Source organism: Myotis daubentonii, chromosome 1 (genome assembly GCF_963259705.1).
Source record: "Myotis daubentonii chromosome 1, mMyoDau2.1, whole genome shotgun sequence".
NCBI classification, from domain to species: domain Eukaryota; kingdom Metazoa; phylum Chordata; class Mammalia; order Chiroptera; family Vespertilionidae; genus Myotis; species Myotis daubentonii.
In genome coordinates this window covers 232,027,432-232,049,689 of record NC_081840.1, presented here as the reverse complement: position 1 = coordinate 232,049,689, position 22,258 = coordinate 232,027,432, and the positions used below count along the sequence as shown (strand labels likewise).

The window sequence follows — 22,258 nt, the reverse complement described above, 5'->3', positions numbered from 1 at the left end:
GTACCGGACGCCTGCTGGGCGCTCTGTTACTCGAGTACCGGACGACTGCTGGGCGCTCTGTGGTCACTTTTCCCCGTTTCCATCCCCAAGTCCCCCTGGCAGCATACGAGTGGCTGGTCTGTTACCTGCTCCGAGAGAGTCACCAGAAACTAACTCAGGAGAAGAGGTCCGGAAGCAGTGACTTCGAAGCGAGAAATAACTCCCAGGTGTGTGTGTCTTCCAAACGCCTTAGTTTATCTCTCACCCTAACGCCAGTGCTGCCAGTCCCCGCGGAGGGGCCAGCCCTCCAGCCCCGGCCCTCGGGCCGTTGCCTGGTCTGCTGTGGGGATGGTGCCCCCTGCTGGGCTGTGGAAGAGACAGGGCATCGTGTTTGAAGTGCCCGCTGGTGCCGTCCACTGGCCTGAGCTGGGGTTACTGAGGGGGCCCTTGGGTTGCACAGGCCTCAGACTCCTAGAGGGGCCGGGGTACAGCCGGGTCCCGACCTACGGAGCCACAGCGGGGGCTCAGGTGAGGTCGCACGGCTGCTCAGTCATTATCACCCTCCCCCAGGCCTCGGTGGGCACGTCCAGGGCCTCACTCTGGGCAGACTGTCCCGGGTCCTCGTGTCCTGGGAAGCCGGCTGCAGGAGCTGTGCTGTGAGACAGCCGGGACACGGGGTTGGGCGGCTGTGATCTATGCGGCCTTGCTGTGGGCACGGCCCTTCACACAGCTCCAGGGTGGCCGCTGTGACGTGGCTGGCAGGCCCGGGAGGTCCCAGCGGGGCTCACCTGCGGGGTCAGGGAGGTCCCAGCGGGGCTCACCGCGGGGTCAGGGAGGTCCCAGCGGGGCTCACCGCGGGGTCAGGGAGGTCCCAGCGGGGCTCACCGCGGGGTCAGGGAGGTCCCAGCGGGGCTCACCGCGGGGTCAGGGAGGTCCCAGCGGGGCTCACCGCGGGGTCAGGGAGGTCCCAGCGGGGCTCACCGCGGGGTCAGGGAGGTCCCAGCGGGGCTCACCGCGGGGTCAGGGAGGTCCCAGCGGGGCTCACCTGCGAGGGCGCCTTCCTTGCAGGTTTACTGCTGCCGCTCGCTGGCGCTGGCCTTCCTGGAGCTCACGGTGGTGCGCAGGTTCCACGAGCACACGCACCAGCCCGACGTGCCGCCCCCGCTGCAGGCCGTGCTCCGGCGGCTCAGCGCCCTCTACGGCCTGTGGTCCCTGAGCCAGCACACGGCCCTGCTGTACCGAGGTGAGGCCGCCGGCGCTGGGCGCCCTCGCTGGCTCAGCGGCTGCCGTCCGGGTTGGGTGACAGACACGTCCGTGCTGAGAGCCGGGGCCACAGCGGGAAGCACGAGGGCAGAGCTGGCGCCGGGGGCTTCCCGGGGGAGGGGATGCCGGGAGCCGGGGGAACGGGGCGGCCTGCTTTTCTCAGCTGTTCCCAATCCCGCCCTACGGAGCTCTTTAGACATGCTTTCCTAATCGCCCCAGCCACGCTCATGCTGCACAGCCCGCGGCTCTGCCGGTGCCTGTGTGTGTCTGGGCCTAATGAGGAGTACGCCTCCCCCCGCCCTGCCAAGAGCCCACGCTGCCCGGGGCTGCTGTTGCCCCGGGGGGCGGTGAGGGTGCGGGCGGTGAGGTGGGCTGGAGGGCGTGCGGGCAGGGCGTGCGGGCGCAGGGCGGGCGGTCACAGGGCGGAGACCTCTCCCTGAGAAACGCCAGCTCTAGGGCCACACAGATATCATAGCAAAACCAAACAGGCAGGTGCCGCAGCCAATGCGTCCCAGTGCACAGGCCGCTGCCTCGCCGGGGGCCGGGAGGCTGAGGGGGTGGGGGCATCCTGTCCCCAGATGGCCCCTTGCCCCAGGCCACCGCCCTGCCGGCCCTGCCAGCCCTCAGCCCCGCGCTCCCGGCACACCCACGGGGTGTCCCAGCACCATCCACGCTTCCCTCTCCCCAACCTCCTCTCAGCCTTCAGAGGGAGCCCCTCTGCCCTGGGCGCCCGCAGACCGTCCACCGCCTCAGGCCCGGCCAGGCCTGCCTCCCCAGGCCCGTGCTCCCTCCCGCAGCCCCGCCCCTGGCCTGGCCGCCTGGCGGTGCTCCGTGAGGCCGCGTCCTGCCAAGGGGTCACCGCTAGGCCGGCTGGGGCGGGGCGGTGATGCGCTTTCAGGGAGAGGGGCTGATCGGAAAGCTGCAGGAGGGAGCCTACCTGGGGGGGTGGCTGAGGACTTGGCTCCCACCCCGGTGACCAGCGCTGTGCTTGCAGGCGGCTACTTCTCCGGGGAGCAGGCCGGGAAGATGCTGGAGGGCGCCATCCTGGAGCTGTGTTCCCAGGTGAGTGGGAGGCCCTCCACGTTCCCGCGGCCCGTGTCACCTGTAACGCGTGCTCCCGTGTCCTCCTCTGCACCCACGCTCTCAGCTCTCAGCTCCGCTCCCACGCTCCGCCTCGTGCACACAGCTGTCAGAGCAGGGAAGTTGCCAGGAACTTCGGGGAGAGGGATTAGTGGGACGGCCCCAGAATCGGGCACGTCCAGCCCTTTCACCACAGTCGTTACTTCTCCCCCGAGCACCTCAGGCACCCGGCCTGCAGCCCAAGCTCATTTCGTGGCACGAACTCAGGTGGCCGAGCCCCTCCGCGGCCCATGGCGCCCTGTCCAGTGGAGGGTCCCACAGGGACCCGCCCGGTCACCACTGACTGGGGTGTCGGCCGTGGCAGTGCGGCCAGTGGCTGAGCTTAATTTCCTTTCACTGTAATTAATGTAAAGCGAGAGCGCCCACGTGCTGCGGCCGCCACACAGGCCACGCAGCTGCCCGGCGCTGAGCCCGGGCTCCACGTGGGGTCGCCAGACGCCCCCCGGCGGCTGGGCCGTGCGCTCTCCCGGCCGTGCGGCCAGGGTCGGCCAGCCCCCGCGGACGTCTGGCGGGTCTGAGCCTGACCGTGGGTTCCGTAGCACCAGCCGGCTCCCTGCCCGAGGCGGGGGCAGCCCCACAGCCCGCCCCTTCCCACAGGGAGACCGTGACCCGGGGCCTCGTCCTCTGTGGTGTATGTTTGAGCTGCCGTTTGTAACGTCACAGCCGTTGTCCCCTGGCGCTCCCACGCGCTGCTCCCTCTGTGGCTAAGGCCTGAGGGTCGCAGGTATAATAACGCAGCCCCTGCCTCCCGCCCCCGCCGGGGGGAGGGGGTTCCCGGTTCATCTGTGACCGCAGGTCGGGGGGCGGGGTGTGCGGGCCTGGGACAGAGTGTGCGCTGGAGGCCAGCGTCCGCCGTGGGGACTGCCCTGGGCTGTGCCACGGGCCTCGTTGCCTTAGGTGCTGGGGGGGAGGGGGAGGGGGGGAGGGAGGGGGGGGAGGGGACCCGCCCAGCTTCTAGCACAGCTGTGGCGTCTCACAGGGTTATACGAGGAAAATGTGTTTTTGCATTTCAAGAGAATTCTTGGGCGTCTCCTATAAATTCCACACCGAAGACTAACGCGTCGGGCAGACGGAGGGCAGGACGGGGGGCAGACGGGGGGCAGGACGCGGGGCAGGACGGGGGGCAGGACGGGGGGCAGGACGGGGGCAGGACGGGGGGCAGGACGCGGGGCAGGACGGGGGGCAGGACGCGGGGCAGGACGGGGGGCAGGACGGGGGGCAGGACGGGGGCAGGACGGGGGGCAGGACGGGGGCAGGACGGGGGGCAGGACGCGGGGCAGGACGGGGGGCAGGACGGGGGGCAGGACGGGGGCAGGACGGGGGGCAGGACGGGGGCAGGACGGGGGCAGACGGGGGGCAGGACGGGGGGCAGGACGGGGGCAGGACGGGGGGCAGGACGGGGGCAGACGGGGGGCAGGATGGGGGGCAGGACGGGGGGCAGGACGCGGGGCAGGACGGGGGGCAGGACGGGGGGCAGGACGGGGGCAGGACGGGGACGGGGGCACTGCTGGCCGTGGGCCTGGGAGCGCCCACAGGGGCACGGAAATGCCTCTCCCGGCGCCCCTGGCGCCTTCCCTGCACGGAACGGCCGCTGCCCAGGTGGGTCAGGGCCAGAGGCGCACCAGGTGACGCGCTACGGTCGTCCCTTGTACGACCAGGCCCGGCCCGGTGACGAGACATAGAAGGCTGGAGTCGTGCGTGGAGCGGGCCTGGTGAAAGCATTCACAGGCCGGCCCAGGGACCCCGTCCGCGGGGTCCCCCTGGGAATCGGCCGCGCGCTAGGGTTACCGTTGCTAGTGGTCCCCCAACAAGCTCCAGGGCTCTGTTCCTCCGCGGTCGCCATGGAGACGTGGGGCCTTGCCAATCCTGTGGCCTTTGTCTTCCAACAGCTGAAAGACGACGCGGTCGCCCTGGCCGACGTGATCGCCCCTCCTGACTTTATCCTGGACTCCCCGATTGGCAGAGCCGACGGCGAGGTAAGGCCGCCGTGTGTGCGGGGGCCGCTCGGGGGGCCGGCCGGTCACTGCCGGGCCTAGGTGACCACCTGCCCAGGGGTCTCTCCAGGCCTGGCTCCTCCCCCACCTCACAGGGCTGGCTCCCCCATCAGCCGGGCCCCTCACCCCTGCAGCCTGCTTCCCTGGTGGCCCCCCACGGCTCCCTAACCTCCTCTCTGGCCCCGCCCCAGTGATTTCTCAAAAAGCAGGTGTCCTCAGGCCACTCCCCTGACTGAGCTGCCCCCCCCCCCCCCCGTCCCCGAGATCGCCCCCAGCTCCCCTCCCGCACCCCAGCCGCGCAGCCTGTCCGGTGCTGGTCCGGCAAGGTCACCGTGCGCCTGCTCCTCTGCCGTCCGGCCTCCAGCTGACGCGCCTCTCTGCTGTCTGTCCTGCTGGCTCATCCCACCCCAGGACCTTTGCACCTGCTGTGCTGCTGCCGGGAGCAGGCCCTTCATTCAGTTCTGAGCAGATTGCTGCCTCTCGCGAGCTCTTTTCTGGCCTCTGGGGGGTGCCCCAGGCTCCGCCGCTCTGTCCTGCTGTGTGACCCCAAAGCACTCGGTCCTGACCCCCATGTCCCCACATGACTTTCCTCTGCTCCGCGCCTCCCAGGCTGCACCCGCCGCAGCGTTGTCCCTGGAGGCCTGGGGATGTGCCTCAGGTGTCAGCATGGAGCAGGTCTTACCGCCACCCGGGCCCAAGGCTGCCCTCTCTGCTGAGACCTGCTGCAGCTCAGGCTCCCAGGGGTTGAGGGGTCAGGAGCCTGTCCTCAGAGGACCCTGAGCGGGCGCTCTCACGGTCACGGTGCACGCCGTGGCAGCCTTGTCCGGGGGGCCGGCGCCCTGACCTCCCATGGCCCAGGCCGCCTGGGGGTGCCGGACAGAGAAGTCCCATGGAATCGCTGCAGAGACCCACTCCCAGCCAGGCAGGCGTCGCCCGGCCAGAGCGCGGCAGAGCCAGGGTCTGGGTGAGGAGTGCTGTCCGGGAGGAGACAGGAGAGCCCCCCTGGTCCCCTGGTGTGGCCAGGGCTGCAGAGGCAGCGCTGCTCCGCCCAGGGGAGAGGGGCTGGCCCTGGGGGATGGGGACTTGGCCGGCAACCGGGTGGGTGGGCAGTTGAGGAAGAGGAAGCAGTGGCCTGGCGGGAGTGCCTGGGAATGGCGCCTTCCGTCGCCCACCCCACTCCCCCCAGATCGCACAGGAGTGTCTGCCCGGAGAGAGGTGCCCGGGTGGCTGAGCCCCGGAGCTGCGGCCTCTGTGCAGGGGCACCGTCCAGGGCAGCGGGCGGTGGAGGGCCGTCCCCACGCTGGGCCCCCTTGACCCACAGCCAGCGGAGACCTTGCCGTCAGGGCGGTTTCTTCCGCGCTCATTCCTCCCGGCTTCGGAGCCTGATGCCTTAACCAGGCGCTGCTGGCAAGAAGCCCATTTGGAGCCAGTAAGCACGGCCGTGGGGAGGGTCTGAGACACACGCACTGGGCGCGGGCTCCCCCCTGCAGGCGGTACCCGGGGTGTGACCGGAGGAAGAGCCTGCGTCTGGGTCCTGCGAGCAGCGCAGCGCTGAGTGCGTTTAGCAGGTGCAGGGAGGGGCCCTGAAGGGTAACCTGGGTCCACGCCAGCCAGACACACAGTAGGCCCTTCCCTGCCCCTCACGGTGAGCGGGGGCTGGGCTGCCCGGCTCCGACCTGGGCACTCACTGAGCTGGAGCCGGGAAGACTTGGCCGTTGGCCGTCAGCGGGTGTGGCTGTCGCGGCCCCCTCTGCGCTGCTGGCTGCTCTCTCTCCCACGAGGCCACTCGGCTGGGAGCTGTTTGTTCTGAAAGTCCTGGAGGAGACGGCTGGGCAGGCGGAGGGACAGTGAGTGCCAGGCCTGCCCGCCCGGGGGGCCGGGACCACATGGCCAGTCCAGCCCCACGGCCCTCATTCTGCCGCTCGGCTGCATCCCCACGTGCCAGCGGCTACCCTGGTGCCAGGGACGGACTCGAGCACAAACAAGGAGCGCAGACCCGCCCCCCCCACCCCCCCCGCAGCCCCACCGACCGGACGCAGGGTCTGTCCTCGCGAGAATTTCCAAAGGAAAGGGCCAGTGGGTGTTTCCCGCTAATGTCCGTGTATTTTATCGTTGCATTTCCCAGTTGCTTCCCACGCGGGGGAAGGTGTATGTCACTTGGATGTAAGTTCCCTAAGGTTGTTACAGAGGCAGGAGAGCCCCGGGTTCCGACACCTGGCGCTGGGAGCTCGCTCTCACGTGGGCGCCTGCTCCTCTCTGCAGCTCTACAGGAACCTCTGGAGCGCCGTCCTCCAGCAGCGCTGTGTGCTGGAGAGGCCGTCCTGGTGGCCGGAGTTTTCCGCCAACAAGCCCGCCCCGGGGAGTCTGAGCTCGAAGCTGTAGCCGCCGCCACGCCCCGCGCAGCCTGGTGAGGCCACTGAAGACGCGGCCCTCTCCCTCGACGAAGCCTCTGCACCCAGCTGGCTGGTGTCCCTGCACGAGGGGCCTGGCCCTCCCGCCGGGCCCTGGGCGTCTCACGGGCAGGGGCAGCCCCGAGGCCAGGGGTCACTTGCTGTGTGAACGAAAAGCCTGTGTGACCGCATCTCCCGGATGGACCTTCGACTTTGACAGCGAGAACTGGGCGCGCCCCGTTTCCCTACACGGACGCAAAGCCGCCGGCTCCCCCTGGGCTCTGGGCGGCGGGGCCGCGCTCTGATGCTCCCGTTTGCCTTCCCCGCGTGATCAAATGGTGATGCCCGGTTTGCGCTGCCGACCGTCGGAACGGCATCGTTTCAGATTTTTAAGGAAAGAGTCAGGTTTGTTGCCTCCTGCTGTGGAGCTGGAAGTGTCCGTCAGGGAAATGTCCCAAAGAAAACAGCTCCTGGCCACGGAGTGTCTGCTGGTTCCATCCCTGGCCTCCAGGTTGTGCGCGTGTCACTCGCATCGGTCGTTCCTACAGTCGGACGATCCCGGGCGGCTTGGCCCCTTGGAGCTTTGAGAGCAAACCCTTTCACACGTGTGCGTGCGTGTAAGCGTGTGTGCGCGCACGTGCGTGTGCATGTCTGTGTCTGTGTGCCCGTGCCGTTCCGATCATTGAGGCCGTGGAGGAGGCGGGTGAGCGAGGCCGGGTGGCGGGCCGGCGGCTGTGCTGGCTCCCGCCGGTCTGCGTTTCCTTTGGCCGGTGGGTCGTGCTCCTTGGCCTCTGATGAGCCCGGAGGGCAGGGGTGTCGTCAGCAACCCCAGTGCCCTCCTGACCTGCCACCGGGGAGCCCGGCAGGCACGTGTGACCCCTGCGCACGGGGTGCAGAACGGAATAGCCCAGGGAGCCCCCGAGCCTGGGAAGGCTGTGGACGCCTATTCTATTTTTATTGATTTTTAACAATCTGTTTGTAAAGACCAAATTTCCAGCTCTGCAGATTACGAGGTTGGTAACTTGGCTTCTCAAGCCTCAGTTTTCATGCTTAGAAGAGGGGCGTGCACACACAGACCTGTTGATTTTAGAGAGAGTGGGGGGGTGGGAGTGAGGGGGGAGAGAGGAGGGGAGGGAGAGCTGGGCCGGGCTCAGGCTGACCTGAAGCCTTGCACGGACCCCGACGCTCTCGGGCCCAGCGCGTCCTGGGGGCCGGCACGTAGCTCGGGTTGCTAGCGTCAGTGTCAGTGTCGACGAGGGAGCCATCCGCCTGGAGTTAACCGCCTCTGGCCGGGCGGTTTCCTTGGTTTTAAACAAACCTTCGTGTTTTCGGGGCTGTTTTGTGCATTAGCGCCCTCGGTCCTGCCTCCGGGAAGATGGGAGCCGCAGACGCTGTTCCGGAACCGGAGCTGGCCGGGACGCTTCTGAGCGCAAATCCAGTCGGGGCTCGGCTGTGCCGGGGGCTGTCCCCCCACGTGCCGGTGTTCGAGCCTGAGCCCAGCCCCTCCACCTGCGACTGTCCTTGGAGACGGGGTCTCCAGGGGGACTTAGCTGAAACGAGGCCACGGTGCCCCTGATCCCGGCGACTGGTGTCCTTACAGAGATGAGGACACAGACACGCACAGAGGGCCCACCCTGCTGTCCACACGCCAAGGAGAGGCCTCCGGAGGGAGGGAGGGGACGGGGAGGGGGAGGGGGAGGGGGAGGGCCCACCCTCCCACACCTGGTCCTGGACCTCCGGCCTCTGGTTCATGGTTAGGCCCCGTCTGGGGTGTGGCCGCCCAGCCAGCTCACGCACAAGGAGTCGCTCCCGTGTGACCTTGGAGCCCAGCAGGGGCCGGTGATCCCACCCATTTCAGATAGAGAGACTGAGGCAGGACGTGGCTCGGGCACACTGTACCCGCGTGGGCAGATTTCAGCTCCTGGTTCCACGCCGCGGGGCTAGGCGGAGGGACCGAGGGAAGATGGGGCTCAAAGGGAAGGGGGCGGCGTGAGCACGAGGCTGGCCTGGGGTCGGCGTCCAGTGGGTGCCACACAGCCAGCTTCCCTGTCTCCCTTCTCTCCCGCCAGCCGGGCGTGGCCGAGCGGGGAAGCAGCTCTGGGAGGTCAGGGCTGCAAGCTCAGGTTCCCGGCTGCAAAGGGCACGGCGGCCTCTGGCAGTTTGCAGCGGACGGGCTCTTTGAAGCGCATCACCTGACTCCAGAGGTGGGGTCGCCCCTTTTCCAGGAGGACACTGGTATTGGGTCACCCCCTTTCCCATGAGGACACTGGTATTGGGTCACCCCCTTTTCCAGAAGGACACTGGTATTGGGTCACCCCTTTTCCAGGAGGACACTGGTATTGGGTCACCCCTTTTCCAGGAGGACACTGGTATTGGGTCACCCCTTTTCCAGGAGGACACTGGTATTGGGTCACCCCTTTTCCAGGAGGACACTGGTATTGGGTCACCCCCTTTTCCAGGAGGACACTGGTATTGGGTCACCCCTTTTCCAGGAGGACACTGGTATTGGGTCACCCCTTTTCCAGGAGGACACTGGTATTGGGTCACCCCTTTTCCAGGAGGACACTGGTATTGGGTCACCCCCTTTTCCAGGAGGACACTGGTATTGGGTCACCCCTTTTCCAGGAGGACACTGGTATTGGGTCACCCCCTTTCCCATGAGGACACTGGTATTGGGTCACCCCCTTTTCCAGAAGGACACTGGTATTGGGTCACCCCCTTTTCCAGAAGGACACTGGTATTGGGTCACCCCTTTTCCAGGAGGACACTGGTATTGGGTCACCCCTTTTCCAGGAGGACACTGGTATTGGGTCACCCCTTTTCCAGGAGGACACTGGTATTGGGTCACCCCCTTTTCCAGGAGGACACTGGTATTGGGTCACCCCTTTTCCAGGAGGACACTGGTATTGGGTCACCCCTTTTCCAGGAGGACACTGGTATTGGGTCACCCCCTTTTCCAGGAGGACACTGGTATTGGGTCACCCCTTTTTCCAGGAGGACACTGGTATTGGGTCACCCCTTTTCCAGGAGGACACTGGTATTGGGTCACCCCTTTTCCAGGAGGACACTGGTATTGGGTCACCCCCTTTTCCAGGAGGACACTGGTATTGGGTCACCCCCTTTTCCAGGAGGACACTGGTATTGGGTCACCCCTTTTCCAGGAGGACACTGGTATTGGGTCACCCCTTTTCCAGGAGGACACTGGTATTGGGTCACCCCCTTTCCAGGAGGACACTGGTATTGGGTCACCCCTTTTCCAGGAGGACACTGGTATTGGGTCACCCCTTTTCCAGGAGGACACTGGTATTGGGTCACCCCTTTTCCAGGAGGACACTGGTATTGGGTCACCCCCCTTTCCAGGAGGACACTCCTGGGTCAGCTCAAAGGCAGACCTGACTCAGGCCGGACACAGCACGGGCGGCACCTGCAGGGTCCCCACTTGTGGGGGCGGGGAACTCGCCAGAGGGCAGGGTCAGAGTCTGCCCAGCGGCCTCGCTTCCCAAGATGTTCCCCAGGCCGGGAAGCAGCCCCGCCCACGGCCGCACGCCCCCCCGGGCCTGACTCAGCGTCAGGCTGGTGAGCTGGACAGTGGCCCTGACCTCACAGGGCTGCTCCGCACAGCGCCGTGTCTCGGTGGCAGTGGTGGAGAGTCCTGCGTCAGGGATACAGCAGCGCCGTGGCGGGTGGCGGGCTGACGCCTAGCAAACGCGGGCCAGACGCTGTCGGGCGCCAACAGCCGCGTCTGCCGCCCTCCTGTCCCCACAAAGGGCTCCGTGTCCCCTGGCTGGAGGGTGTCACAGCTTTCTGAGCACAGCATAGTCTCAGGGGGTGGGGTACCCTGGGGCGGGGTACCCCGTCCACAGAGTTGTCACCCCATCAGCATCGCTGGGACTAGGCCTGCAGACAGGGAAGCGAGAGGCGAGGGCCCTGGTGCAAGGAGGCGTCCAGGGGAGGGAATTCTGGGAAGGTTTCCGAGTGACCGGCTGCCTGTCTGCCCGCCTGCCCGCTGCCCGCTGCATGGACACATGTTCTGAGGCCGGGATTGCATGCGAGAAGCCAGGGACACCGCAGGGCTTGTGCGGCTCCGAGTCCGGCTCCGGTTCCCGTCTCACCGCCCAGGGAGCTGTCAGGTCCCCCAGAACCTCGCTCATTGCTCCCCCCTCAGGGCAGGGCACAGCCTGGGACCCCCAGCCAGACACCCAGGAGTCACCTCGACCCTGGAACCAGGTCCTGCCCAGGCTGTGGTGCTCCTCCCAGGAGCCCTCCCCTGCCCCTCTGAGTGGGCACCCACCACACCTGCCCACACCGGCCTCACGGAGCTCCCTCCCTCCTCGGATGGCACTCAGGGCCCTTCTCTGTGGACCTCCCGTGTCTCCCTCCCCTGCCTGGCACTACCACCTGGCGTGCCCTTGGCCACCTCAGACTGGACCCTCTCTGGACCTCCTGCCTCCCCCCAACCCCCAGTGCCCCTCTATTGGAGGGACCACATGAAGGCCTGCACTGTGGTGGGGTGCAAAATGGGGGCTGCCCCAGGCCACACTGACGTCAGAGCCCAGCCTGCAGTCCCCCCTTGGCTTCCAGCCGGCACCCTCCCCCAAACCCCACTGCCTCTCCCCCTTTCCAGCTGGACCCAGGTCTCTGGGAGAGGCAAGACCTCACACGCTGGCGTCAGAGCTCCTGGCCCAGGCAAGTGCTGCGACATGTGGTGCCTCGGTTTCCTCATCTGTAAAATGGGACAGCATCCCCCATGTTGCAGGGCTCCAGGGAGGACTCTGGGGGGGGGGGGGCGCCCAGCTCAGGTCGGATGTTCAGTGCGTGATAACGTGCTGCTGCTGGGCCCCTGGGGCACAGGGGGTGGGCCACGCCCGGAGGACCCTTGGCCAGCCCGGTGAGCTGGGCTCTGGGTGCGAGTGGGACACTGGGAGATGCACTGAGGGAGCCGGGTGAGGCCCTCGGCCTGCAGGGAGTGAGCGTGTCCTGGACACACGAGGCCCAGGCCGTGCGGCCTGAGCTGCCACCTGTGCTGACCCCGGGCAGCAGCCCAGCCCGGCCTGTGCGCGATCCCTGTGCCAGCCCCGCGGGAGGGGCTGTCGGGGACGGGCGCGGAGTTTGAAGGCCGCCTGTGGCATCAGAAGTTTCTTGAAAACATTTATTCTCTCTCGGCTTTGCAGCTGTTTTTCCTTAAAAAAGAAAAACACAAACCAAAACCAAAACACGGAGCGGATTTCAGGGCCGGCCGGCCAATGCTGGATGCGCACCAGCAGGAGCAGCTGCGGGGACGCCTGGCCTCGTGGCCGCCTCCCCCGTGACTAGCTGTCCTCCCAGAGCCCTCCGGCCCCCAGGACATGGGCGGCGCCTGCTCAAGCCTTGGCACAGGCTGCCCCCTGGTTTCCAACACAGTCCCTGCCCTGTCTTCCCAGCGGCTCCCCTTCTGGGGGCTGTGCCCGACCGACCCTCCCTCTCCCGCCCGTCTCCGTGATCAGGTGGCCTTTCTGACCCGGGGACCTGCTCGCTTGCGGACGTGGCTGGGCCGAGGCTGTGTGGCCTCCTCTGGGTCTCTAGAGCCTCGCACGCACGGGACCAGCGTCCAGTTAGCAGCTGTTGGGTGACGGCCTCGAGGGGCTGGTGCCTGGGGCACGGCGATGAGCGTCCAGGGCGCGCCCTCTGCTGATGCTGCGGTAAAGCTGCGCCCCGGTCAGCAGGGAGGGGAGGGTGGGCGTCCGCACTGAGCCCTGATGGGGCCACCGTACTGCACCCTGAATGTGCTCAGCCACCCCTCCTCCAGGGAGCCCTCCTGGGCCCAGGGCAGCATCCCTCCTCCCTGCTTCCCTCGGCAGGCACCCCTCGGGCGGCCTGGCCCCTTTCCCAGCACAGCCCTCGGGACAGTCAGACCCTGCGGTCCCCCAGTCAGCCCGCAGCCCTGTCCTGGGCGCCGTCCCGGGACAGGGATGTTGCCATGGTGCCGGCATCCTGACAGGGCAGGAGATGAACAGGGGAAACAGTGAGGACAGAGGAGCATGCTGTGGGGCAGGTGAGGCTGGGGCAGGTGAGGCTGGGCAGGTGAGGCTGGGGCAGGTGAGGCTGGGGCAGGTGAGGCTGGACAGGTGAGGCTGGGGCAAGTGAGGCTGGGGCAGGTGAGGCTGGGCAGGTGAGGCTGGGGCAGGTGAGGCTGGACAGGTGAGGCTGGGGCAGGTGAGGCTGGGGGCAGGTGAGGCTGGGGCATCTGAGGCTGGGGCAGGTGAGGCTGGACAGGTGAGGCTGGACAGGTGAGGCTGGGGCAGGTGAGGCTGGGCAGGTGAGGCTGGGGCATCTGAGGCTGGGGCAGGTGAGGCTGGACAGGTGAGGCTGGACAGGTGAGGCTGGGCAGGTGAGGCTGGACAGGTGAGGCTGGGGCAGGTGAGGCTGGGGCAGGTGAGGCTGGACAGGTGAGGCTGGGGCAGGTGAGGCTGGGGCAGGTGAGGCTGGGGGCAGGTGAGGCTGGGGCAGGTGAGGCTGGACAGGTGAGGCTGGGGGCAGGTGAGGCTGGGGCAGGTGAGGCTGGGGGCAGGTGAGGCTGGGGCAGGTGAGGCTGAACAGGTGAGGCTGGGGGCAGGTGAGGCTGGGGCAGGTGAGGCTGGGGCAGGTGAGGATGGACAGGTGAGGCTGGGGCAGGTGAGGCTGGGGCAAGGGCTGGGCAGGGAGATGGGTGAGGCTCCCATACGGACCCAGCAGCTGCCGGTGGTTCTGAGCATCCCAGGTGGTAAGAAGGTTCTGGATCTGCTGGGGGTGGTGCCTTCAGCACTTGCTGGTGGCCCTCGGGAGGAAGGAGTGACAGCCCAGCGGTGCACAGCTGTCCATGGGAGCAGGTGCGACAACGCAGCTCCGAGGGCGGAGACCCAGGTGGCGGTGGGGGTGACGTTGGGGCGGCGGGAGCCACCCAGAGGCAGCTGGGACAGGCCTGGGCCGGGGCCTGGGAGATGCCGGCACAGCACCCAGCGGCGGCCACAGCACAGTCGCTGGAGCGGATTCAGGGCTTGGCAAACCGAACCCGGAGCGTGGGGCGTGGGCTCACGGGAGGAAGCCAAGTGTTCGCAGCTGCCGTCAGCGCTGCGCGTCTGCCAGCGGCTGGGAGATTAGCTCACGGCCCAGGGCGGTGGCCGCGGCCAGTTCGCCGCCCCCACATCCAGGGGACTGTTCCCACACTGGCCGCAGCGGCCAGAACAATGTACTTTTCTCAGAAGACAAATGAGTCTTGGCTCGCGCTTCGTGTATCTCAAGTGGGAAGAGATCAGGGCTGGCTTCCCAAGTGGTGGCGGAGGCGGGACAGGGTCCGGCACCGCGTGGGGGAGGGGCGGGGGCTGGGGGCGGGGGCGGCTGGCCACTGAGCACCAGGGCTGCCCGCTGCGCCCGCCCCGCCCTCAGCCCCCGTGAGGACCTGGGGGAGGTGAGGCCAAGGTGCAGGAGATGCCCTGTCCTGGGCCCCCACAGCCTCTGCAGCCGGGACCCACCCCCATCGCAGGCTCCTCAGCCAAGCGTGTCCCCCGGCCGCGGACTGGGAGGCGGCCACACCCACAGAGCAGGGAGCCTCGCACATGCGGTCTCCTCGATGGCGGCGTATGTGCCGGCCATGTAAGGAGCTCCTCATACAAACCAGCCGCCTGCCCTCCACCCACCACTCCGACCGCTCCTCCCCCGGGGCAGCCACTTCCTCTTTCCTTGTGTTTTTTTTAAACCAAGTTTTTTGGTGTTTATGTCTGTATTCCAAAATAGCACGTTTGTATTGCTGCGTCTTGCTTTTCAGCGTGGTCAGCACCCACGACTGCCCTCACGGAGAAGCGGTGTGCACTCTCAGCGCTGCCCACCCCACACCCTCCTCCCGGCGCCCCCACCCCCCTGCGGAGAGGGTGTGGCTTAAGTCATGTGACCCCTTCACGGGACTCAGCAGAGCCAAGTGGGACACTGCGACCGCCTTTCCTGCCTTATCCCCACCTCCCCCCAACAGTTACCCGTCGCTATGCCCCGTTAGGTTTGTTTTTTAAAATGTACTTATTCCTAATGCGGTGCCAAACTCTGCGTCTTGTCCGCGGCAAGCTGGCCGACCGAGCCCCAGGATCACCGGCCGAAGGAGAGCCTGCTTCCCCCTCCGACCCTCTGAGGGAGCCGCTGGGGCCTTCGGGGTGAGGGAGTGGGGAGCACTCGCCCGCGCTTGCTGGGGGTCTTGCGCCAGTTTGGTCTGTGCTGGGAGAGCACTGTGCGTGCAGACTCCGTGCCTGGCGCACAGTGGGCCCACAGCAGGTGCGCTTCCGGAACTGCCATCCCGGCACTGGCCTGCACCCTCCCGCCCGCCCCGCACACGCCTGGCCCTGGTGGCCCCGTACCAGCCCCCTCCCGGTCTCCGTGGCCCTCTCGGCCGAGCGGGAGCGGACCACACACCTCTTCCCAACTCGGGGCGCAGTGGGGGCACAGGAGGCCTCAGGGACCCCGATGCTGCAGGCGACCCTCCTGTCTGCCGAGGGCGGGGCGCCCCGGGCCCACACGGTTAAGGGTTCAGGTCACGCAGCTGCCTCCTCAGTGTGGAACCCGGGCCCTGGTCCCCATCTCGTCTGTACAACGAGGAGGGGGCTTTTTGAAAATTAAGTCAATAACGAGATACGGTGGGATGGGCACGTGGTAGCACACAGTAGGTTCTCACATTCACTGAAGAGCTGCCCCGCGCGGGCGTGGGTGGCCCAGATGCTCGGCGCTCGGCATTCTGGGAGGCGGGGACCCGCCAGGAAGGCTCGGCGGCCAGCTCCCTCTGCTTCTCATTAGGACTTGTCGCCTCCCCGCCCCGGCCCTTCCAGTTGGCAACGCCATTCCTTCAGCCTCTGGGGACCACCACAGCCCACTGAGCCCGCCAGCTCGCCAGGGTCGGGCCGGGAAGCTGCGCCTCCAGAAAGGGGGTGGGGGAGGCCCGGGTGGGGGAGGCCGGCTGGGCGGTGGAGTCTGGGGGGGTGGGGGGGAAGGCGGGAACCGGAAGGCCTGCTGGGAGGAGGAGCTGGCCCCCAAAGGCCGGGGCCCCTAGAGGAGCCTGGGGGAGCTGCGTGAATGGATGGGCAGGTGGCTGATGGGCGGAGGCGTCTAGGCCACTGGGGACCCGGCCAGGCGCTGGGGAGAGGCCTGCTCATCCGCCCGCCCTGGGTCACCGTTGGGTCCTGCCCTTGGGACGTCCCTTCCTCGGGGCCCTGCTGCAGAGGAGCCTGTGTGGGGTTGGGGCAGGCTTCCGTCCCCTCCGCCTCCTTCACCAAGTTTCCAGGAGGCGTCTCCCCTGCACGGCTGGGCCCCCAGTTGGGCGCCTGCGGACGGCACTTCTGTGACTGCGCGGGAGGCTCCCTGGAGCCATGGGGTCAGGCCTGAGCAGCGCCCAGCGGCCGCAGGGGACCAGCGCCACATCCCTGTCGCCAGAGTTTCTGCAGGCGCGCCCCCGGTGACCACAGCCTCCCTGCACCCAGGCCGGGCCCGTGGGGCTGCCCCCCTGCCCAGGGCTGCCCGTCACAGCCCTGCGTCTGGCCTTCCGCGTGTGACCTCGCACAGCGGCACCGACTTTGCGTGTTTTACCGTAAACAAGCGGCACCTTCCGTCCCCGCGACTCCTCTTCCCGCGGCCCTCACCCTCCGCTGGCAGGACCGGGCGTGCTGCCCTCGGCCCGTGGGCGGGAGGCCAGTGGGGCTGTGTCCCCTGCTGCCCAGGTTGGGGCTGCGGTCCTCAGTGGGAAGGGGCGGGCAGACCACCTGGGGCCCACCCCTGGCTCCTGCAGGGCGCTGCCCACCTCAGCTCTGCCCCATCACAGGGGCACAGACCCGGGCTGGGCACAGAAATGGCCTCACCTGCCTGACCTGCCCGCTGTGGGGGAGGAGGCCGAGAGGCGACCCCTGAGTCTGCCATCTTCTGAGGTCCGAGTCCAAGGTCCAGGCCGAGCCGGGCGGGACCGGGGAGGAGAGAGCAGCCCCGGGCGCGGCATTCAGGAGGCTTCCTCTCGGGTGCCAGCCCTGCACTGGCACGGCCCTGCGGACAGATAGCAGCCGCCTGTTGAATGCTGCACCTCGGTGTCCTGTGTCCTCACCCGGCCCCGCCCGGCACCAGCCACCGATGTCCCCACAGGCTGGGAGGGTGGGCGAGGGGTGGGAGTGATTTGGAAATTTGGCTTTCCTGGCAGCGTGCGTGGGGCTCACAGCGTGGCTGTGGGATCAACCGGATAGACCCAGGCTCACATTTCAGCTCTGCCCGTTTGGGCTGTGTGGCCTGGGCACAACCTTAGCCCCTCTGAACACACCTCCTCGTTTGCATAAGCTGGACACACACTCCGTTACAGGGTCATCAGAGGACAGCACAGCCCGGACGCCACGTGCTCGGAGCGAAGCCCCCCAGCTGTGAGTGGTCAGCACGGCGTCACGTGGCTCACTCTGGTGAGCACGATCGGGGACTGGAGGCAGGAAGTTGAGGAGACGGCTGGCCCGGGCTGTGACCTTATCCCTGGAGGCAGGGGGGTGCGCAGCCCCCCAGCAAGTGAGGGGCTTGGAGAGAACAGCTCACCCAGAGAGATGGCCCCATCGAGCCTGTTGGTGATGGCAGTGTTCATGGTGATGATGATAGAGAGGTGATGGTGATGGTGGTGGTGGTGGTGGTGGTGGTGGTGGTGGTGGTGGTGGTGGTGGTGATGGTGATGGTGGTGATGATGGTGGTGGTGGTGGTGGTGGTGGTGATGGTGGTGGTGGTGATGGTGATGGTGGTGGTGGTGGTGGTGGTGGTGGTGGTGGTGGTGATGGTGATGGTGGTGATGATGGTGGTGGTGATGGTGGTGGTGATGGTGGTGGTGGTGGTGGTGGTGGTGGTGATGGTGGTGGTGATGGTGGTGGTGGTGGTGGTGGTGATGGTGATGGTGGTGGTGATGGTGGTGGTGATGGTGGTGATGATGGTGGTGGTGATGGTGGTGGTGGTGGTGGTGGTGGTGGTGGTGGTGGTGATGGTGATGGTGGTGGTGATGGTGGTGGTGATGGTGGTGATGGTGGTGGTGGTGGTGGTGGTGGTGGTGATGGTGGTGGTGGTGGTGGTGGTGGTGGTGGTGGTGATGGTGGTGGTGGTGGTGGTGGTGGTGGTGGTGGTGATGGTGGTGGTGATGATGGTGGTGGTGGTGGTGGTGGTGGTAATGGTGACGGTGGTGATGGTGGTGGTGGTGATGGTGGTGGTGGTGATGATGGTGATGATGGTAATGGTGATGGTGATGGTGGTGATGGTGATGATGGTGGTGATGGTGGTGGTGATGGTGGTGATGGTGATGCTGGTGATGATGGTGATAGTGGTGATGGTGGTGGTGATGGTGGTGATGGTGGTGATGGTGATGATGGTGATGATGGTGGTGATGGTGGTGATGGTGGTGATGGTGGTGGTGGTGATGGTGGTGGTGATGGTGATGATGGTGGTGGTGATCATGATGCTGGTTGCTAAAATTTTGGGGATACTCTCTCATTTACCTGAATTACCCCATTCACCCTAATGAAACCTCTGCTGTAGGCATCATTATTTTTCCCAGCATTGAGTCCCGTGCCAGGTGAAGGGGCTGCTCATGTGGACACAAGAGTCCAAGGGCAGCAGGAAAAGCGGGTGGGAGGGTGTGTGTGTGTGGGGGGGGCGCCTGGCAGTTCTGAGGCTCACACCGCCCTGTGGGGAGGGATTGTCCGCCCCCCTGCAGATAACGAGGCCCCGGGAGGGAGGGCGGCTGCCTGCGCTCACACCGCTGGGGTGGCAGAGGCAGGTGAGGCCTCAGCTGGCCTCCAGCTCACAGTTCTCACAGCAGATAGGCCAGCGCTCGGCAGGCGAAGGTGGCTGAGCCTCCCAGCCCTGTCCCGGGAGCCCACAGGCCCCTGGGGAGACAAGCTCACAGTCAGGCAGGCAATCTGACAGCGGGAGGAGCAAGGAGGCCCCCCAGCCCAGAGGTCTCGGAGCCTCCCCAGAGCGGGAGCATTTGGCCCGGGGAGTCAGGGGAGGTGGGCGGGGTGGGCCGCGGAGCCCGCAGGCCGGTGTCCCACGTGCTCCCTCACCTCAAGGCCCACCCCGGCCCCCAGGCCTGCCCGGCCACACAGAGTACGGCCTCAGCAGCCACCTCGCCCAGAACTATTTTTAGAACCAACTCCGCTCTAAACGCAAACACGTTGTCAAGATAATGGCCAACTTGGACCCCATCCAGGAGCGGGCCCCTCCGAGACACCAAAATAGAAACGCCTGGAGCGGCGGGTGCCATGGACTGCGGGCGGAGGCGGCAGCCCTGGCACGGCCCAACGTATCGATGCTTCCTACCCAAATACAGTAAAAATGCCAGCAGCAGGGAGCACTACATCTCGGCAAAAGACAACTTCGTACTGGCCCAACTGCAGGGGGCGGGCATGCAGACAGGCGGGAAGGCAGGCACCCCCCCCCCCCGCCTCCTCCCCCCTCCCCCCACCCCGGCCCTTGATGAGAGAAATAACGCCAGTCTTGCACAAACTCTCCCGGAGAACAGAAAAAGCGTAAACACTGTCATAGATGTGGTGAGTTTAATCCCGGAGCCAGCGCCAACGCAAACATGAGGAAAAGGGGAAATTACAGGCCCGCTGACTTACCCACAGCGACAGCCCAAGCAAAACAGTCACAGAAAGGTTTCAAGAGGATAACACTCCAGTGAAATGAGGCTTGGTCCAGTAATGCAAGGTTGATAAAATACCTTAATATCCAGGGATTTTACCACGTTCACAGAACAAAGGAGGAAATCGTTTAATCCTTTTAGTAGAAGCAGAAAAGGCTTAGGTTAGAACTCAACACCCAGCCTGGCTGGGGTGGCTCAGTTGGGTGGAGCGTGGTCCGCACTGAAATGTCGCTGGTTCAATTCCGGGTCAGGACACTTACCGAGGCTGCAGGTTCAGTCCCGGGCTACGGACAGGAGGCAGCCCGTCCATGTGTCTCTCTCATGGCGACGTGTCTCTTTCTCTCTCAAAACCAATAAACACGTTTTTAAAAAATGGAGTAACGTGCGTAATAAAAATGCTTCGCAGACAAAGAATAAAAGGGAACGTTCTTAAGGCAATAAAGGGCAATGACACGAACCAGCAGCAAACGTTTTGTTGAAGAGTGAGGGGTGGGAGGGTTCCTTCCGAGGCCGGGACCGAGAGGGAGTGGCTGTGACTGGTGGTTCTACATGCCGTCGAGTGCGGGTGTTAGGAGGCAAGAAGAAGGAAAAGCAAGGGACGCGGATCCGACAGGAAGAAACGAAATTCATCATTTATAGGTGATGTGATTGATTATGTAGAAAACCCAAAAGGATCTGTAGATCCATTGTCCGATTGCCAAGGAATTTTAAAAGGTTGCCAGATCTAAGACCGGTATAGAAAAACCTTTAGAACTTTAGAAGAAGTAATATCAGCAATAGTTAGAAAATATAACATATGTAAAGGATACTATTTACAACATCAACTATAAGCTGTCTCCACAAACCACGATGCAACGCCATCGGGGAAATGAATGACCACGGAGGTGAGTGGGGGAGACCCATGTTCGAGTGTCGGTGGCCTGAACGTCATATGTAGGTCACCTCTCTCCGCCCCCATCTGTAGAGTCAGTGCCGTCGGGCCGTCCACAGGAGGGGGAGCTCGATGAACGGCCACAGGAAGCAGAGTCGGGAGGAGCGCGGCGCCGGCGGGAAGCGTGTGCTGAGCAGCAAAGCTCCCCAAGGCTAAGCCGTGACGACCGCGTGGGGCCGGGGCAGAGACAGAGAGACGGACACAGACGTGCCCGCGGGCGGGAGCGTGGTTGATGGCGGAGGAGGGAGGAATTGCCTGTGCAGCAAATGGCTGAGGGGACAGTCGGCCCTCCCCCCGCCCGCTGGGAGAACGGAACCTGAGCGCTCCGCACACCCTGCGCGAAGCCAGTGCCCGTGGCGTTGCGTGCCTACTAGCACTGTGTTGTTGTTAATCCTCGCCTGAGGACACTTTCCCATTGCCTTTTAGAGCGAGTGGAAGGGAGGGGGGAGACAGAGAGAGACACACATCGATTGGTTGCCTCCCGCCTGCAACCGAGGTAGGTGCCCTTGACCAGGGTCGAGCCCAGAGTCCGTGGGCCGCCGCTCTATCCGCTGAGCCACACGGGCCCGGGCTGGATTGCGAATCTAAATGTAAGTGGATAACCAGCTTCGGGGAGAAGGCGGCCTCTCCGCCTCTGGAGGTCCCTCCGCCCGCTGCTCACATCACCGGCCGTTCCTTCCGTCGCCACGTCCCCTCCTCCGGCCCCCTGCCTCCTGGCGACGAGGACCCTGGGGCTGCACCCGGGGGAGGGGACCATGCGGAGAATCCAGGTGACCGCCCACCTCGGGGCCCTTCACTGACCGCGGCTGCGAGGTCCCCTCGATCATGTGAGGGGCCGTCCCTACGTCCTGGGGGTTACGACATGGACCCTATGGGGCCCCTTTCAGCCCAGCCACAGAGGGTGTGGTCAGTGGGTGTGGCCAGGGCAGCCTGGGAGAGGGTCCAGGTGGGGGGAGCGGCTTGCACAAAGGTGGGGGCTGAGAGGGGAGAGAGAGGAGAGAAATGAGAGCAGCAGTGGGTCCCCCAGGGCCCGGCGACCAGGACAGAGTGGGGCAGCCACTGGGGCTGTGAGTGGCGGATGTTCATCTGAGCGCCCTGCTGCCCGCAGGGTGTGGGCGGGGAGTCCCTGTAGCCGGACACTGTGTGGACACGGAGCTGAGGCAGCTGCTGGCAGGTCCCCACCCCGTCCCCACTGCTCAGGGCCAGGGTGGCAGTACCAGGCGCCCCGCTTCCCTCCACCCCCCCACAAGTTCCACCTTCGGTCCCTCTGCTCTGGACTCGCTCATCCCAGGGGGCTGGGAGGGGCTCTGGAGGGTGACGCTGACCCACAGCCTGAGCTCACAGGACAGGGCGGTCCTGCAGGTCCTGGCCCCCCCACGCCCTCCCCAGCGGATGTTTGTGCTGCGCAGCTGCGGCCACAGCTGTCTGCCCAGCCCCGCCCTGCCCCCTGGAGGCCAGCCACCAGCTCACATGTGGCCCCGTCCTCCTCGCTGGGCTCAGTCTCCGCCTGTGTCCCACGGGCTTTAGGACACGGGGACCTGGACGCTCCGTCTGGCCCTGTCCTTGTTGGGTTCCGGGTGCCTAGGGAGCCCCGAGGCTGAAAGGGGTGCCTCTCCCTGCAGATGCTGCCTGGTCAGCTTCCGGGACAGGCAGGCAGGGTGGCTGTGAGCCCACTCATGGGGGGTGGGGGCAGGGGAGGGGGAGGGGTCCTGTTAAAAGCCAGGAGGTTGCACAATGGTGGCAGCTGGCGGCTCTGAAAAGGTTGTTTTTCACCGCGCACAGCTGTGGGGCAGCTGGGAGGCATGCTCCCCATGCAGGGCGGGGGGGGCCTGGGGGGCAGGGCTGGTGGCTGGGGGAGGACAGGCCTGGAACCCCATGGAGCCCATGTCCACCACAGTAGCTCCCCTTGTCGGGAGCCGGGGGG

At 66.0% G+C, this 22,258-nt stretch overlaps 1 protein-coding gene across 9 annotated transcripts in view; it reads left to right on the top strand.

Annotated features, from left to right (window-relative positions):
• Nucleotides 1–7,243, top strand: part of ACOX3 (acyl-CoA oxidase 3, pristanoyl) — a 29,728-nt gene extending 22,485 nt beyond the window's left edge. For all 9 annotated transcript variants that reach the window (XM_059676491.1, XM_059676472.1, XM_059676500.1 and 6 more), the window contains 5 exons: nucleotides 91–206; nucleotides 1,048–1,222; nucleotides 2,237–2,304; nucleotides 4,272–4,358; nucleotides 6,639–7,243. In XM_059676491.1, coding sequence (XP_059532474.1) covers nucleotides 91–206; nucleotides 1,048–1,222; nucleotides 2,237–2,304; nucleotides 4,272–4,358; nucleotides 6,639–6,758 — 566 coding nt within the window. In that variant the 3' untranslated portion in view covers nucleotides 6,759–7,243. The remainder of the gene's footprint in view (nucleotides 1–90; nucleotides 207–1,047; nucleotides 1,223–2,236; nucleotides 2,305–4,271; nucleotides 4,359–6,638) is intronic.
• Nucleotides 7,244–22,258: the final 15,015 nt, after the last annotated feature.